The sequence below is a fragment of the Moschus berezovskii genome, chromosome 9 (genome assembly GCF_049115385.1).
Source record: "Moschus berezovskii isolate FMDL1 chromosome 9, NW_MosBer_1.0, whole genome shotgun sequence".
Taxonomy (NCBI): domain Eukaryota; kingdom Metazoa; phylum Chordata; class Mammalia; order Artiodactyla; family Moschidae; genus Moschus; species Moschus berezovskii.
Genome location: NC_142468.1, coordinates 103,215,233 through 103,232,313, shown reverse-complemented (window position 1 = coordinate 103,232,313; position 17,081 = coordinate 103,215,233). Strand labels below are relative to the sequence as shown.

At 44.2% G+C, this 17,081-nt stretch overlaps 2 protein-coding genes across 2 annotated transcripts in view; one reads left to right on the top strand and one right to left on the bottom strand.

Moving 5' to 3' along the window:
• The first annotated feature begins 1,265 nt into the window (after window positions 1–1,265).
• LOC148776801 (protein 4.2-like) lies at window positions 1,266–3,816 on the top strand. The gene is made up of 3 exons (XM_088840123.1): window positions 1,266–1,409; window positions 2,486–2,619; window positions 3,739–3,816. Exons 1-3 carry the CDS (start codon window positions 1,335–1,337, stop codon window positions 3,776–3,778), a joined length of 249 nt encoding a protein of 82 aa, XP_088696249.1. The 5' UTR covers window positions 1,266–1,334; the 3' UTR covers window positions 3,779–3,816.
• Window positions 3,817–6,946: 3,130 nt separating this feature from the next.
• Window positions 6,947–17,081, bottom strand: part of LOC129562352 (uncharacterized) — a 10,816-nt gene continuing 681 nt past the window's right edge. The window contains exons 2-6 of the mRNA XM_088840236.1: window positions 16,503–16,751; window positions 14,058–14,139; window positions 11,469–11,747; window positions 7,618–7,664; window positions 6,947–7,372 (exon numbers count right to left, since the gene is read on the bottom strand). Coding sequence (XP_088696362.1) covers window positions 11,502–11,747; window positions 14,058–14,139; window positions 16,503–16,751 — 577 coding nt within the window. The 3' untranslated portion in view covers window positions 6,947–7,372; window positions 7,618–7,664; window positions 11,469–11,501. The remainder of the gene's footprint in view (window positions 7,373–7,617; window positions 7,665–11,468; window positions 11,748–14,057; window positions 14,140–16,502; window positions 16,752–17,081) is intronic.

Sequence of the window (17,081 nt, the reverse complement as noted above, 5' to 3'; positions counted from 1 at the left end):
AGTGGGAGACTAAGTCAGAGAGGAGGAGGGGGAGCCCAGCACGGCCAGCGGAGGGGCTGGGAGAGGTCAAGGCGGGGAAGCCTCTACTGACAGGGAGGTCGGTGGAGAAGCAGTAGGATCCTGGGGCTTAAACTGACCGAGAGCTGAGGAGGTGAGACAAGGTACGCAGTCTTTCCTGGAAGAACGGATGGAAAAAGAAGAGAGGCTGGGTGGCAGACGGGGACACTCGGGAGAGGGAAGGTGTTCTTTCTTTTAAGATGACAGAGAGCAGAACCTGCTTATATGCTGAAGAAGAATTAATAGAGAGAAAAAGACAAAGCCTCAGGAGAGATGGGTTATAATCGATGGTGCAACCTCTGAGGAAATGAGACACAACTAGAATAATTATAGCTCACATTTATTGAGCACTTATTTTCGGCAAACACGATGTTAAGTGTTCTGTATGCATTATCTCATTTATCCTCATAATGACCTTATGAGGCAGGAACCATTATCATCCCACTTTACAGATGAGGAGACCAAGACACAGAAAGTTAACTAAACTGCCCACAGTCACACAGCTAAGCAGCGGTGGGGTTGGGATGGAGCACTGATCTAAAAAGCAGAGGACAGGATCTGCGCACAGAGCGGGGCCGCGCCCTGAAGGCAGTGGTGAGGAGGGAAGCTGGCTTCCTTTTCTCTGCAAACGGGAAAGAACAGAAGCAGAGAAGGGGAGGGGACCAAGCAAGCGTATATCCAGCCGTGACTGGGTGGCAGGTCTGAGGCCAGCACTTAACAACTGCCTCATGAACCAGAAGCCACCCTGCCAGGTAGGTGTTACTACTAGACAAGGGGACTGAGGCTCCACTTGTCGTCCACAGGGCCCTTTCCAGAGCCCTGTGGAGGCGGTCTGCCAGGAGTGTTGTGCCCATGGTGCTGATGCTGGTCTTGGATGGGTTGCTCGTTGTTTTATTTTGGCTGCCCCTGGTCTTAGTTGCAGCATGCGGGCTCTTGGTGGTGGAATGTGGGAATTGTTGTTTCCTGACTGGGGGTTGAACCTGGACCCCCTGCCTTGGGACCACGGAGTCCTAACCACTGGACCGCCAGCCAAGTCCTTTTGGGTGGGTTCTTGAGCGAGTTCCTTCTGAAATTGCTGTGAGGAATGAGGCATCTTTCTGGCGTCAGTGAGGCCCTGATTCCTGGGAGTCATGTGTGAAACCACTGCTTGTCTCCGGGGCACTCCTGGTCCCTGACTCCCCCTGTTACGTGTTTCAGCTAAGAAAATCTCTACCTCCCTGTTCAACTCCAATTTTGAACAAAGCCTGCCAGAGAATAGCTTCCTCAGACTCACTGCCATGGCAACGCACTCCAGCCTTACCTGCTTCGCCCAGCAAGACATCGCCATTTGCAGACCACACCTTGCCATCGAGGTTGGCACCGGTCCTTCCCCAAGTCGCTGTGTTTGCTGCTATTCAGAAAGAACAGAGCCCCTCAAGCTTCAGAGCAGGTGACCGTGCTGAAGAAACTATCAGGAAATGCTGGGTTGAGAGCTCCTTCTCTTGAAAGAGATGATTTCTTATAGATGATACTAAGATTTAAATCTTTCCACTTTAAGTAAAGGTTTCTAAAATCGGAGTCTTCTCAGTGGCTGCCTCCAAACTTACAAAGATAATAGCCTACGGTCATTTAGCACTTTATACAATACCAGTGTATTTTCACGTTTTACTTCTTTGAATACAACAGCCCTGGGAGGTGAACTCTTCCCGTTATTCAGATGAGGAAAGCATCATGCCTACAAATCTTAAAAATGGCCTGTCTTAGAGGCTTAGGGCTCTTAGTCCAGTCCCCTTTCCACATGTGTACTCGGACCAAAATGAATGTGACTTGGTCTCTGCCCTGGAGGGGGTTACAGTTGGGCAAGGGTGCCACCACATGTGGTCTATGTACCAGCTTTCAGAGGAGCAAAGTCACTCTGGCACAAGTGAAGTAAAGAGGCCTATTTCCGGCTGGGGGTTTGGGAACACCTCATGGAGGAGGTGGCATTTGTGTCAGGCTTTGAACAATAGGAGAGCTTTCAGTGCAGAGGAGGGAGAAGGCCATTGCAGATGGAAGACTGAGGAAAGAGGCCCAAAGGAAGGGAGCCTGGGGGCTGTGCTGGGGCTGGGAAACTGTCCACAGAGGCTAGGGTGGAGTCAGGGGTAGGACAGATGAGCCCGGGATAGATTGGGGTTAGATTGTGACGGGCTCTGAAGGCCAATCAAAGCTGAATTCTGAAGACAATACGAAACCATCCAAGGTTTCCAAGTGAAGGAAAGGCACCATCAGTGTTGTCAGTGATGGATCAAGGCTGAGAGGACATTCAGAAGACCACGTAGAGGGGAGGGAAGTCAGCAGTCGAGTTTAGGTGAGGATGGTAGAGATAGGAGAATAACCAAGAAAGGGTTCAGGACGGTAGCCAGGAGGGGAAGGCGTGACTACAGCTCTGTGCTCTTGGGATCCCCCATAGATGCCAGAGACAGCAGAGCAACATCAGCCCCTGATGGCCTTGGTCAGCATCCATAAGCCCCTCGATGTTCCCTTGGAAGACTGTGTGATCTCCATCTTCGGAAGGGGGCTCATTCACAGAGAGAAGAGCTACAGGTAAGAGACCACAAGCTTCTCCTCCCACAGAAGTGTCTCACCCTGTCAGAAAGGCAAGAACCTGGGCTTCCCTGGTGGCTCAAATAGTAAAGAATGGCAGGAACCCAAGACTGATGACACTCTGTTTGCTATGTCCATGAGGACAGAGCAAATACCTGCTAGAGTTGAACTAAAAGATCAGGGCCTCTCTCACCCTGGGGCCACCAATGTTTACTGGGTACAGGAGAGAGGGGGGCTCTGTGCCCCTTGGGCACCTGATGCTGGCTGAGGCCCTGGTCATGCAGAGAGGGCCTGAGGATTACTGATGAGCGCAGGTGAGGGGGTTAGGGAACATCACAGGCAGGAGTCGCACTCTACCAGTGACAACACAGCACAGGATTTCATTTCCACATCCCTTTACTCCTATTCCCTACTCCCATTCTCTCAGATCCTTGTCTTAGTATGTGTACAATGTGTACTGTTGCTTCTCGAGCCTGTATTTTTAAACTATATAAATGTCAGGTCTAATTCATTTCACTCAGAACAGGTTTTCACTCACCCACAGGTCGTCCATTGCTTCTGTTACAAATTCCTCCGTCACGTATACCCCTGCTTCCCACCACACCACTCCACAGTGCCTCCAACTCTCAGACACCGCAAGTACACACATTCCCTTATCACCTGCTTGAAAACGTGTGTGTCGGGGGGTAAATACACAGGAACGGAGTTGCTGAGACATGGGATAAGACCTGGTTTGACCACATGCTACCAGATTGGTTTGTAGAATAGCTGCAGTTCCCTCCAGCAGTACTTGACAGCTTCTATATTCTTACCATTCCTCCATTCTTGGCAATACACAGTTTTCTCTTTTAATCCAGTCTAACAGGAATAAAATAACATCTCATCATTGTTTTAATTTGCAACTCTTCATGTTTATTAGCCTTTTCCATTTCCTCCTCTGTATAGTTCCTTAACTTTGCCCACTTTTTTTGCCGTTCCTTTTTTCCTTGTTGATCTGTGGGTATATATATACACACATATATTCATACACACAAACCCTGTATAATCTAGGTTATTAGCACCTTGTTGGCTTTAGATGTTGCAAGTATCTCTGTTAATCATTGCTCCTTCTCTCGTCAGGTCCACAGCATCCTCCACTAAACACACACATACAGTTTAGAGTTCACGATGCCTATTCCTACAACCCCGAGGTCCCTGACAGGTTGTGTGGTTGTTGAGCCACCACCTCAGCCTCAAGAAACTCAGTCAGTCACTCTTGGCCATAAGTTGACGGAAGGACTGCCAGCATTTAACCAGACTTCTGTGGTCTCCCAGATAGATTGTTAAGATAAAGCTTCTCAAAAGAAATCTGCACTATGTGCTCAGTCACCGTATGAAGGTCCACAGGTAGACAAGAAAGCTGCTGATAGGCCTCCAAACAGCAGCTGCCGGCATCCTGACGTCTCAGCATGCCCACTACACCCGCTGCAGTTAGCAACGAGGATTCTAAAACCATAGTTTTCACAAGCCTACTATTACCAAGAATGGGACCAGACTGAAGTCACAGGTGATGAAACAACAGATGCAACCTGGAAGCCCTTGGAATAGGATGTTTCTCTTCTCAACCATACAGCTGCTCACCATGGAGGCTCCTGCCTTCCACCCTCTTCCAACCTCCTCTGTTTTAACAGCTGGGTACTTACATGTTTATTTCTTCAGGGTCTGTAAGCAGGTAAGCATCAGATTCACTGGGACCAGCAAAGGAATGGCCCTGAGACAGAACTAGGACGTTTCTTTTCTTCTATTTCAGCGTGAATTCGGTGCAGCCCAGAAACACTTTGCGCACCCAACTCGAGTTCATGCCAATGAAGGTGGGGCACCAGAGGCTCACTGTGGAAATGGACTGCAACATGTTCCAGAACCTAACCAACTTCAGAACTGTCACGGTGGTAGCCCCTGAGCCTCCAGCTTAAACTTCCAGCTCCCGCATCACGTTCCCCAACCACCTCCTCAATCTACAATCTAAAACCAAGCATGCTGGGAAGAGAAACTTTGCTTATCAGACAAATGATTCTCTGCTCAGGTTAAGCAAGAGAGGACCAAGAACAAAACCAGATTCCCCACCTCAAAAAAACTTATAGTCTCAGAAATCAACAGAAAAAACACTCATTTCTGTCACCCCAGCTCAAGGCATCTATGAAGACTAGTTGTCTTAAAATAGAAACTATTGGGCTTGAGGAATTTTTTTAAAAAGCCTTTATAAAGGTATTCAGATAATTAAGATTTTTTTTGAGTTCAGGGTTTTTCATAACCATTAATTTATAGGTAAGGAAAATAACCTAATATTTAAAGCACTCTTGTATTTCTGATGAAATGGGACAATATTAAATAAAAATATGATTTTTAGACAATCCTGATTATACTGGTCAATGCCATCCCTGACCATTATCCTTAAAGATCCAAAGATGACTAAAGAAAGTTATAAAATACACAGCATAAGACCTGAGTGGAGAATGATCGTCAATATTTAGCTATGGATAAGTCCTTATTAGAGTTGAATATTATAAAAGCGTAAATATTCCACAATTAAGTGTCATGTTAAAAACATGAATTTGGTCCAGTAGAGAAATATGCAGTTATTAAGTATAAAGAAAATAGGACCTATAAAAAAAACTGGACTCCTTTTGTACAAAGTTAACATTTGTTTCATTGTTTCCATGTTGTTGCTTTGATACTCTCGGTTTTAGTTCCTTTTCTTTGGAATACTTGTGAACAAGTACAGAATGGCACTTTATTAAAGTAAAGTAAAACTCCTGACCCAAAGAATTTCAGCCTCAAGTACACAGTATTCTCTCAAAAGAACGGATGCTGGTCTTGCAGGCTACTATGCTAAGTGAAATAAGTCAGACAGAGAAAGATAAACACTGTATGATATCACTTACATGTGGAATCTAAAAATAACAAATTAGTGAACATAACAAAAAAGAAGGGGTGGTGGGAATAAAAAACAGGACAGCGACTGTTGCTGAGTGCACCTAGAGAGACCATGGGGATGTCAGATGGGCTGATGTGATGAAGAACATCTACACAAGACAAAGGACGCCCAGAAGAAGTGCGGAGACCTGTAGGACAGGCATGAGGCCTAGTCAGGTATAGCACTGTATACCCTGCTTTCTAAGATGTACTTTCCAGGTTTACCTTGCTTTCCAATACGTGATCTTCCAGACTGATGCAAAAATATAATTAACCGGTGATGGTTTTGCAAAAGGATTAACTGAAGAGGCCCTTAATACTACATAAACCCTATAATCTTATACATTCAAAATTTTTTGATTTATAAAAATTTTGTACTTACATTTGGGGACAGGCAATACAAAACAGAGAACAATATAAATATGTATAAGGAAAATAAGTCTGTTCAATACAGTGAACACACCTAACAACTGAGCTTGTTGACCTAAAATATGAAACAGCCAGTTATTTTACCAGCAAAACGGGTTTATTCGGGAACAACAAACAACTGCAATTAGGGTCAAGCCAGCGACAGTAAAAACCACAGCCAAGTTCCACAAAGGAAGGAAGCAAAGGGAGGAAGTTGGGAGCAGTTGTTTGGAACAAAATTTCATGGAGGAAAGCGAGAGTTCAGGGTGACGAGGGGTTCTCATTAGCTTCGTAGCTAGGGTCAATTTCCTGGAGGAGATAAAATGTACAACAGTCCTGTCTATAACTGACAATCCTTCCTGTTATATACCTAGAGTAATACTGTGTGAGAGCTCCTCCTTCTGGCCTCTCGACTCCATTTTAAATAAGGTTTCACTTCATTGATTTTCCAGCTTCCCAGGTGGCACTAGCAGTAAAGAAACTGCCTGCCAATGCAGGAGACGTAGGAGACTCGGGTTTGATCTCTGGGTTGGGAAGATCCCCTGGAAAAGGAAATGGCAAATCACTCCAGTATTCTTGCCTAGAAAATCGCTAAGACAGAGGAGCCTGGCAGGCTACAGTCTACAGGGTCACAAAGAGTCAGACATGACTGAGCGACTAACACACTTAATAATTTTCACAAGCTCAACACCAACAGAACTCTCTCTTGTGTGCTCAGCTGTGAGGCTCTTCTGTCCATGGAATTTTTCAGGCAGGAATACTGGAGTGGGCTGCCATTTCCTTCTCCAGTAGATCTTCCCAACCCAGGGAGTGCACCTTGTCTCCTGTGTCTCCTGCATTGCAGGCAGATTCTTTACTGCTGAGCCACTGGGGAAGCCCTTCAATAACAATATAGTAATGGAACAAACTGGAAGAACATTCAAAAGAACGTGCTGGTAAGAATAATATTCAGCAACATGCTAAAATATACCTTTGACAATGACACATTTTATTGAGTAGGGAATACGGCAGCTTCCCCAGGGATCTCTGAGAGGCAACTCAATCACAAAAACTCATGTAATTGTCTTTTGTATCTAGCACAGAAAAATATACTCATATGGTTTATAAATAATTGCCAGTTTGGCCTAATCACCAAACTTTGGTAATTGTGTCTTTTAGTAAGTACAGATACTCCCTTCTAATCCAGAAAGCATCCTAGCTCTATTCTCAAAGCAGACATCAGAGCTTGGCTGTAACAGTAAGACAGAGAAGAGAGTTCAAATGAACCATGATTAAAATTCATGATTCAACTTCATTCTGAGTGAGTTCTTTGATTCTGTTCATGCAATGATCAACAGCATTAATGAGTAAAGGAATCCAATTATCTTCTGGCTGTGGGGTCACATGACTTGCTCTGCAAATGCAATGGGGAAAAGAGAAGTTAAATTTATTACACTGTCAAGGGAAAGACCTATCCTCAAAAGGGGGCACAGGGAAAACTACAGTAAAAGAGGGCAAGGGTCTCAGCTGCTCCATAAGCAAAGCTGAGAGAAAATACCACATTCACTCTCGACGCTTCGAGATGGGGGTTTGGGAGTTGAGAATGGCTGTTCAGGCTTATTCTCAAAAAGCTATTTCGGGATAAGTCTTCATACTCACTTTGTTATTTCCAGTGCCGCCTTTAAAACGGATACAAGTTTTGCAGACTAGAAAAAAAAAGAAACAAGAGAAGTTACTCACTCTGAGCCCTATCACAAAAAGGAAAGGATAGGGGACTTCCCTGGAGGTCCAGTGGCTGGGTCTCTGAGCTCCCAGTGCAGGGGGCCTGGGTTCAACCCCTGGTCAGGGAAGTAGACCCCCCAGGCCACAACTAAAAGATCCTGCATGCCACAACAAAGACCAAAGATACTTCGGGGAATAGCTAAAACTCAGCACAGCCAAACAAATAAAACAGATACTTAGGGGAAAAAAAAGGAAAGGAGGAAAAAGGGGAGGGGGGGGAGTAAAGCTAAAAATATTTTACTTGAATATTAAAATATTTAATACTTTAGCTCTCTTCCCCTTTTTTTTTCACATTCACTTTTTAAAAACGGACTGAAGAAATAAACATCTTTAGCATTTCGCCATGTCAATTACCCTAGAAACAATTTTAAGGAATGCACATTGGTAGCATTCATACATCCTCACGTTATTTTGTCACTGGTATTCTTAAAATTCTGTAAGTTAAAAAAAACAAAAACAGTTGTTTCTGCTATACATATCCTGAACTATCAGCAGAGGTGGGACAAGAAGTCAATTTTTTAAAAGTGAAAGTGAGAAAAAAGGAAGGAGAGTTAAAATATTACAATATTTTAATACTCAAGTAATAAGAAGTCATTAAAAAAAAAAAAAAAAACCTTGGAGGAAACAGTCAAAAATAAAAATGTTGATTAGGTGGCCAGATCATGGACTCTTTTCTATTTAGCAAAATCTTATTAATACTGCTGCCAGAGTATCTTTATAAGCTTTTTTATATTTAAAATTTTTTTAAAGAAAACAAAAAAAGGAAAAATATAACCTAAATTTGTCCTAACTGCTGATAGTTCAGGATATATACAGCAGAAACAACTGGGATTTTTTAAAAAACTTAAAATTTTAAGAATACCAATAACAGGGTAACATGAGGATGTATGTATCCTACCAACATACCATGCATTCCTTAAAACTGCTTTTAGGCAACTGACATGGCGTATTACTAAGGATGTTTATTTCTTCAGAAGTCAATTTTTAAAAAGTGAATGTGGAAAAAAAAAGTTAATGTCCAAAAGGATCCTAATTCTACTCCAAGGTGTTTCCACATTGTGAAGATACATTTGATGACTCTATTAATAATTTCCACAAATTTACCAAATATTATTGGAACTGATACATCTGATGGTAAAATATAAGCTAGCCACAATTTATTTTTCTTTCCTATGAGACATAATAACTTAAAGTTTATACAAAATAAGAGAACAGAACTCTAGCACAGGACCTAGGAGTTCAAAGAAAACAATAAAATCAGATTTTTATAAAGAGCTTAACCTACTTCATGACCACTCATGGTTAAATCACATAATATGTCGATATTAGAATAGAGAATAGATACAGAATTAGATATTAAACATATTCTAATATTTTAAATTATTCTCTATTAGACTATTCACCTATTTTGGCCAATACTGGAAATGAGAAACTTGTAACTTCACGGTGAAAGAATCCTAAAGCACTGTACTAATTTCTCTCAAGGCATGGTTATCTAAGGTCTTTGGGTGCGTGCATACTAAGTCACTTCAGCTGTGTCTGACTCTTTGCGAACCTATAGACTGTGGCCCACCAGGCTTCTCCATCCATGGGATTCTCCAGGCAAGAATCCTGGAGTGGGTTGCCATGCCCTCTTCCAAAGGATCCTGCTGACCCAGGGATCAAACCATGTCTCTTACGTCTCCCACATTGGCAGGTGCGTTCTTTACCGCTAGCACCACCTAGGAAGCCCCTCTAAGGTCTTTGGGTTTTTCTAAACGATTACCCAAGTGGTTATGGAAGAGAGAGTACTATCAGAGCTCACTGCTATCAGAATTCAAATTCAACAACTATTTATCAGGCACAAACACATTGTGACATTACTATTGTACTTGCATCCAAGTGTAACAAACAAACATATTCCCCACAGTTAAAGAAAATACCAGTGATTCCTGAAATTCTACCAATTAGGTCTGCCGCTATTCCCTCAAAGCTAGTACTTAACATTGTTTCGCACAGTCAAAGGGCACACAGGTGGGTAAATGCTCAGAGCCAAATCATCCACACTAAAGGGAGAAAGAAAAAATAACCATTAACCAAGAAGGAACAAAGCTCAACTAGGTGGTCTCCAGGATACAACTAAGAATGCAACGAGTGAGGAAATAATTCCCAGAAATGCATCAGTTCCTTATTCTGGCCAACCAATAAATAACCAATTCAACTGGTATTTATGGAACACATACATACCCTGTTTTACTAAGAAGTTGAGGGTGGGGGGAACTCCCTTGGCCAGTAGGATGGGATATTATTAATTCAGTTAAAATTTTGGGATCTGAAACCATAAGTTTAATAACCGATATAGGCAGGGTTCATCCCTGAATGCCATTAAAGGAGGCACCACTTTAATCAAGCAATCAAGTTAGTGCTGTACCACCAAAAAGAGGACAAACTAATACCATGTGCCTTTCTGATGTGATGCAGTGAAAAGCATGAAACACTCAACCAAGTGATATTCTTGCCAAAAATGTTTAACCCGAATATAATTATGAGAAAACAACCACACGAATCCAGATTGCTGGATATTTTACAATGCAACTGACTTGGATTCTTTAAAAATGTCAAGAAAATTTACAAAATTTTTAAATGTCAATGACAAAAAAAGCTAAAAAAGGACAGGGACTGCTTTAGTTGCAAGATGCCAAAGAGAAGACAACCAAATGCAGTACGACCCCTTGACAGAACACTGAATTAAACAAACAAACAAAAATGCTATAGAAGACGTTTTAGAGACAATTTGGGAAATGTGAATATTAGATAATATTATTATATTCAGTATAACCTTTATCATCAGGGAATGGCAAACCACTCCAGTATTCTTGCCTGGAGAATTCCATGGACAGAGGCGCCTGGCAGGCTACAGTCCATGGGGTTGCAAAGAGCAGAACACGACTAAGCGACTAACACACACAAACACATATTCAATGTAAATTTCTGAAATGTAATACTAAAACTGTTTGTTCTTAGGAAATACATGCTGAAATATTCGGGGAAAACGTCACTTACGTCTGCAACTTACTCACGAATGCTTCAGGGATAAAAACAGCACATCGATTTCGGTTTTTAAAAAGGTACATCTAATTACACAGAAATAAACCAATACAGGAAAAAAAGCGAACAACAGGTGAACCTAGACAGAAGTACAGGTGCTCACTACAATACTTTTTAACCCTTCTGTGAAGAAAGCTGATTGCCGAAGAATTGATGCTTTTGAACTGTGGTCTTGGAGAAGACTCTTGAGAGTCCCTTGGACTGCAAGGAGATCCAACCAGTCCATTCTAAAGGAGATCAATCCTGGGTGTTCATTGGAAGGACTGATGCTAAAGCTGAAACTGCAATACTCTGGCCACCTCATGCAACGAGTTGACTCACTGGAAAAGACTCTGATGCTGGGAAAGGTTGGGGGCGGGAGGAGAAGGGGACGACCGAGAATGAGATGGCTGGATGGCATCACCGACTCTGTGGACATGAGTTTGAGTGAACTCCGGGAGTTGGTGATGGACAGGGAGGCCTGGCGTGCTGTGATTCACAGGGTCGCGGAGAGTCAGACACGACTAAGCGACTGAACTGAACTGAACTGAACAGGTTTGAAAACTTTCAAAACAAAAAGATGGGGAAAAACCTTCAGGTGACGGCACAAGTTGAGATCAGAATGCTGCTGCTGGGAGGTTTTGAGTGGAGGTCACACCTACCTAGGGCTGATCTCATTAGAAATGTCCACAATGTCATCCAGCTGGGCCACCTGACTCTTCTTCCCGTTCTCCGCCACTGAGAGCCGGGTTTTCTTCAGGCAGGCTTTGGATGCTCTCGCCAGTGCAAGGCATGGGATTATGAGCTCCTGGTCTTCCTCTGACCAATGAGTCCCGACTGTTTGGACATCCCAATATATCCTCCTCATCAACACGGCTGTCAGAGCTGTCCTCCTCAATGTCATTCAAGAGGCCACAGGAAGGGTCACATTCTTCCACAGCCTAAGAGACAATATGATATATGTGAGTGCCAGAAAAAAAACACAAGTATTAATACTTTCAGCATCATGTCTGGGTTGTTCCCAAACTTCAGCCAGCTATTTCCCTAAACGGCTACAGAGCTGAATCACCTCACACATGCTGTTCTAACTCTCCTAGTGCAGCAATGGAGCAGAGAGGAATGGTACAAATCGCACCCCCACGTGGGGTGGGGGAGACGGGAGATGGAGGATGGGAGTGAGGGGGGACCCATGTGGTCCACGCTTGACACATCTTCTCTCTCTATAACCAGTTCTCATCTACTAGACACAGAGTGGCCTTCCAATGACCATCAAAGACAGAGGTCCTCTCATCTGCTCCACCTCCTCATGTGCATCCTTCACAAGATTCACTCTCTGTCAGCACTGAAAGGGCTGCAGCTTTGTTATCTATGAGTGAAGAATCAGAAGCACCAGTTAGTGGAGAATCCCAACAATCCTCTTGAGTCTGCAAAAAGCAACAGTGTGCTCATCTGAAGGGAGTGCCAAGGACAGTAAACAAGGGCAGCAGTTGAATGTACAATTCTTCTCATATACATCCTCTGGGTGCCCAGACGGGGGTAAAAAGCTTTCTGTCATTCACCATAGGAAGAACTACAACAGTCACATGCTGGTTCTCAGCGTGGTGCCCTGGCATGACCACTGCTCTCGGCCTAGCAGGCTCTACCCCGTAACTGCTTCAGTGTCCCCAGAATACTGCCCCTGAGGCAGGACCAGAAGAGGAAACCACATCTGTTCAACAAGAGACAGAGCCACAGCCAGAGGTGTTTGAGTCTAAAAGTTATGTGAACTAAAAAGACTGGCAACAAGAATTAACACCTATCATTTCATGTCGGCGATAAACTAGACCTGTTTCACTAAGTTCTTTACGTAAGTAAAGATACATACATACTATAAAACCGGCAGTTAGATGTGAGGTCTGTCAGCTTTGGCCAGCAGAACCAATGTCTACTTTCCACTCTCACCCACCTTTAGGGATCTGAGGGACACGTTGGCACGCATCCCAGACACTGTTATAGGAAATCAGGTTCTCAGGGCTGCTGAAAGCCATCAATAAGGTTATATCAATAACTGGGTTCCTGTTTCCTACAAAGGTCCTTCCTGCTGGTCATTAATCTCAGTTATCAGTAACTTTGCTGTTAAAATGACTTTCCCCCCCTCCCAGAACCAAAGAACCCCATTACCCAATAACTCCAGCTATGGCATCACTACTCTAAGCTGGATTGATGTAAAGTGCTTCCCCAAGCTGAGCCATGTCATCCACGATGTCCAGAGTGGCGCTCCGCACCAGCTTTCGCAGGGTGATGCCTGTAGCCAGACCCAAAGACTAAGCAGCCTATTCCTCTTTCCAGAAGTCTGGAAAGTCTTCCCGAGAATCTAAGCCCTACAGAATTTGAGGTGATGTGCACCCACGTGCTTTAACTGCAGTGCCAACACAAAACCCAGGTCTCATGTATATCCCCATGTCATTTGCTTGCTCCTCCCACCACTCCTTAGTGGTATTCTCCAAAAGAGATCTGGAACAAAACTGTTCCATGACAGCATGTATTCACTCATTAAAGAGTAGTTTCTTTCCTGGGGGTCCAGTGGCTAAGACTCTACGCTGCCAATGCAGGGGCCAGGGTTCAATCTCTGGTCAGGTAACTAGATCCTACACGCCACAGCTTAGGAGTTCACACGCTGGAACTGAAGACCCTGCGAGCCACGGCGAAGGCTGAAGAGCGCCCCTGCCACAACCAAGACCCGGCCCAGCCAGAACAGAAAAATCACAAAGTTTTAAAGAAACAGTGACTTCTTGACGTTTGTGGATCAAACACTTCAAGTTTAAACCACATGAGTTAACCCTGAAGATCCATGAGACATGTCTTCATCTATAATTGTAACCTGATAATAATCAAGACACGAATATGCAAGCAGAGCTGGAGGCTACTTAACCTATAAGGGAGCTCAGAAACAGCATGTGATGAGGAGGAGGAGCCTGGGGATGGCACTGATAACCAAGCAGTATCTGTGGTGATTATAATGAGTTAGAGACAGAGAAGCCAGTGAGAATTAAAGACGTAAGGCAGGGGACATGAGAACACAGGATCTGAACTTTAGCACAAAGGCTTACTTACAGAGGTCACTTATATAACTACCTTTGACCGCATTTAATGGGAGAAAGTTACATTACATACTCAAATTGAGGAAAAGGTAAAATTCTCAGGACATAAGCTGTCACATTAGCAAAGATCTACCCCATAAACTGAATACTTATGTGTATGGAGTGGCTTACCCTGATCCTTGGGAAACAAATAGTACACTGCAATAATTGCCTTGATGGCAGCATGCACTTGTTCACAGAACCCCTGGGTTTCCTATGAGAAGATAAGCCAATTTCACAAAGAAAAAAGAAATGGATTAGATCAATGTGGTCAATCCATCTACAGGGGAAAACAGCAGACATCTGTACAGCATCATCAAACATTTTCTGAAGTCCTTTTATGCATCAGGCCCTGTGCCGTTCTCATCACATACCAGGGAGGAGTTAGCTGGATACCAGATACTGAGCAGAAACTCAGTAAGACATGAAGAAACTAGGAAAAACATCCCTGATAATCTATATCCCAAGCTATCTGTGACTGGCTTTGAGGTATTCACAGTATCTTAGACCAGGAGTTGGCAAACTAGGGCCCAAGGGCCCAATCCAGCTCACTGCCAGTTTTTGCAAATAAAATGTTTCTGGGACACAGCCACAATCATGCGTTTACATGTTATCTATAATCGTATTCGCACTACAGAGGCAGAGTGGAGTAGCTGGACTGCAAAGCCTGGCATGTTTACTCTTTGGCCCGTTACAGAAAAGTTGTCAGCTCCATCTTAGACCATTAACCAGCTGTCTGTCTCTCTGCCTCTGTGTCTGTCTCTGTCTGTCTGTCTCTAACAGAATCTCAGTATACCTAAAGGAAATTAGAATGGACTTTACAATGCTCAGTGCTGACTATTTTCCTTTGAGGCAGTCACTGGCTTTCCCTTATCTTCCTTGTCCTCACTGCTCTGCTAAATTCCAAGCAAGGGCTACGCAAAATGTGATCTACGAGATTGGAGCCAGTCCATGAATGATCTGTTACCAGTCTGAGATGGATAGGTACAAAGATTGAGAATACTTAGAAACTTTTATGCCAATTTGACATTGTTTCAACATCCAAACATATAATTTTGTAAAAACACCACTTTGTATGGACTGCAATTAAAAAAAAAAAACAAAAACACCCATTCTTTGGCAGAATTAATGTGCTGAGATCCTAAGAAAGCAATCGTGATTCAAATATATATAATTCATATAAAGCCATATTCTAATTTTTCATCTACGAATGAAAAAACCACTGCCCTGAGCATGTACAGAGTAATCAAACTGATAACAATTAAAGACAAAGATAAAATATGAAAAGCAACAAGGGAAAAGTGACAAATAACATACAAGAGAACGCCCATAAGGCTACCAGCTGATTTCTCAACAGAAACTCTTAATCACATGTGTAAAAAGAAGAAACCATATGCATTTAAGTGTGAATATGCATAGCATATATATGGAATAATACCAAAGGAACCAGAGACAGGAGATATAAACTGTTTAGTACATTTAACTTTGATATCTTCTGAACCTTATACTGTCTACATTATTAAAATTAAGTATAAAAATAATTCAGTACAAACGAGTATTATGTAGTATAATAGAAAAGGTAGAGCTCAAACATCAGACAGAACCTCATTTAAGTCCTAGCTCCACTACTTATCTACTTTAAACTGAGCCTCTGAGCCTGCCTGTTCATCTGTCAGAAAGGGATCATGTATGTGAAAACACTTAGCAAACAGAAAGTACTTTTAAAAATGTCAGCAAGGAAATAGCCAGGATGAACCGCAGAATGAATCAATATTCAGAAGAGCCCTCTACCCCGTGACAACTACTGCATTTGACAAGCTGATCTTCAGAACAATCCTGTGGTTTGAGAAACTTCATCTTACTCGACAGATTGAGGCAATTAAATCCTCAGATTTGAGTGAAAAAGGTGGAAAGAAAATGAGAGGCTTCCTAAGGAATACTGAAGCAGCACAAGAATTCTAGAAAAGTGAAGCCCACCTGTGGAGATGGCAGTGGAAGTCGAGAGAAGGCTACGGTCAGAGTCGTGGCTTCCCTTGACACTGTCACAGCTGCCTCATCTGGGGGGGGGGGTGACAGCAGGTGGCAAGAGCCAATATGTTAGTGCCAAAAGGACAAGGCTGCAACGGCTGCAAGGCCTGTGAAGATGATGCGTTCCCTCTCCACCCATGCCCGCTGAGACGTCTCAAAAACAACTCCAAAAATCAGTGTTTTCTATTTCAACCTCGGAGGTACCAAGGATGGGTAAGCAGGAGTATCCCCGCAGAGAGGCTGGGGCGGGGGGAGCAGGAAGGAAAGGAGGCGGGAAGAGATGAGAGACAGCAGGCTCCAACCGGAGAGGCACTCGCTGAGTCTTCTCCAAAAGGCCTCCCGATCTGACTCCTTGGTGGTTTCCTGCGCTTCGCCGACTAGTGGGTGCGGGGTGTGGGCCGGGCGGCGACACACGACAGAGCACAGGTAAGCGGAACGACCTCCCGGCCCCACCTCCTCCGCCCGGGACGCCGCCGCGGCCGCCAAGGCCTGGCCCCTTCCCACCCAAGCCCGGCGCTGCGGGCGCCCGTCCCCGCTCCGGCAGCTCACCCCGCGCTCCAGGAAGCGGGGCCGCAGCTCCCCGGCCAGGCGCCGGAGCTGCTCCAGAGGCGGATCCACGTGGGGTCTGGGGCTGCAGCTCCAGCTGCGCTCTCCATCCCAGCACCGCGGTAGGAGGCAGCGGACCGAGCCACACCGCGGCCTCCGGAGCCGCCCCGCGGCCGCAGCTCCTCCTCCAGGCCGCGGTTTCGCTTCACAACAACCTGCCCCGCCTCGGAGCCCCGCCACGCCCCTTCCGCTCTCAGAAGCCCCGCTCACTCCCGCTCCAGGACACAGGCAAGACCCAGACCGAGCTGTTTCTTATTCATCCTTCATTCATTGGTATTTGATTAGTGGAAAACACCCCCGACTGAGGAAGCAGAGAGCCCATAATTCTGTTGAAAAAAAGACTAGGAATTAATCAAGGGTAGTCAGGGTCAGGTCCAAGTTTGCACGTTCCCTGTCAGATTTTATTTTTTTGGGCTCCAAAATCACTGCAGATGCTGATTGCAGCCATGCAATTAAAAGACGCTTGCTCCTTGGAAGGAAAGTTATGACCAGCCTAGATAGCATATTGAAAAGCAGAGACAT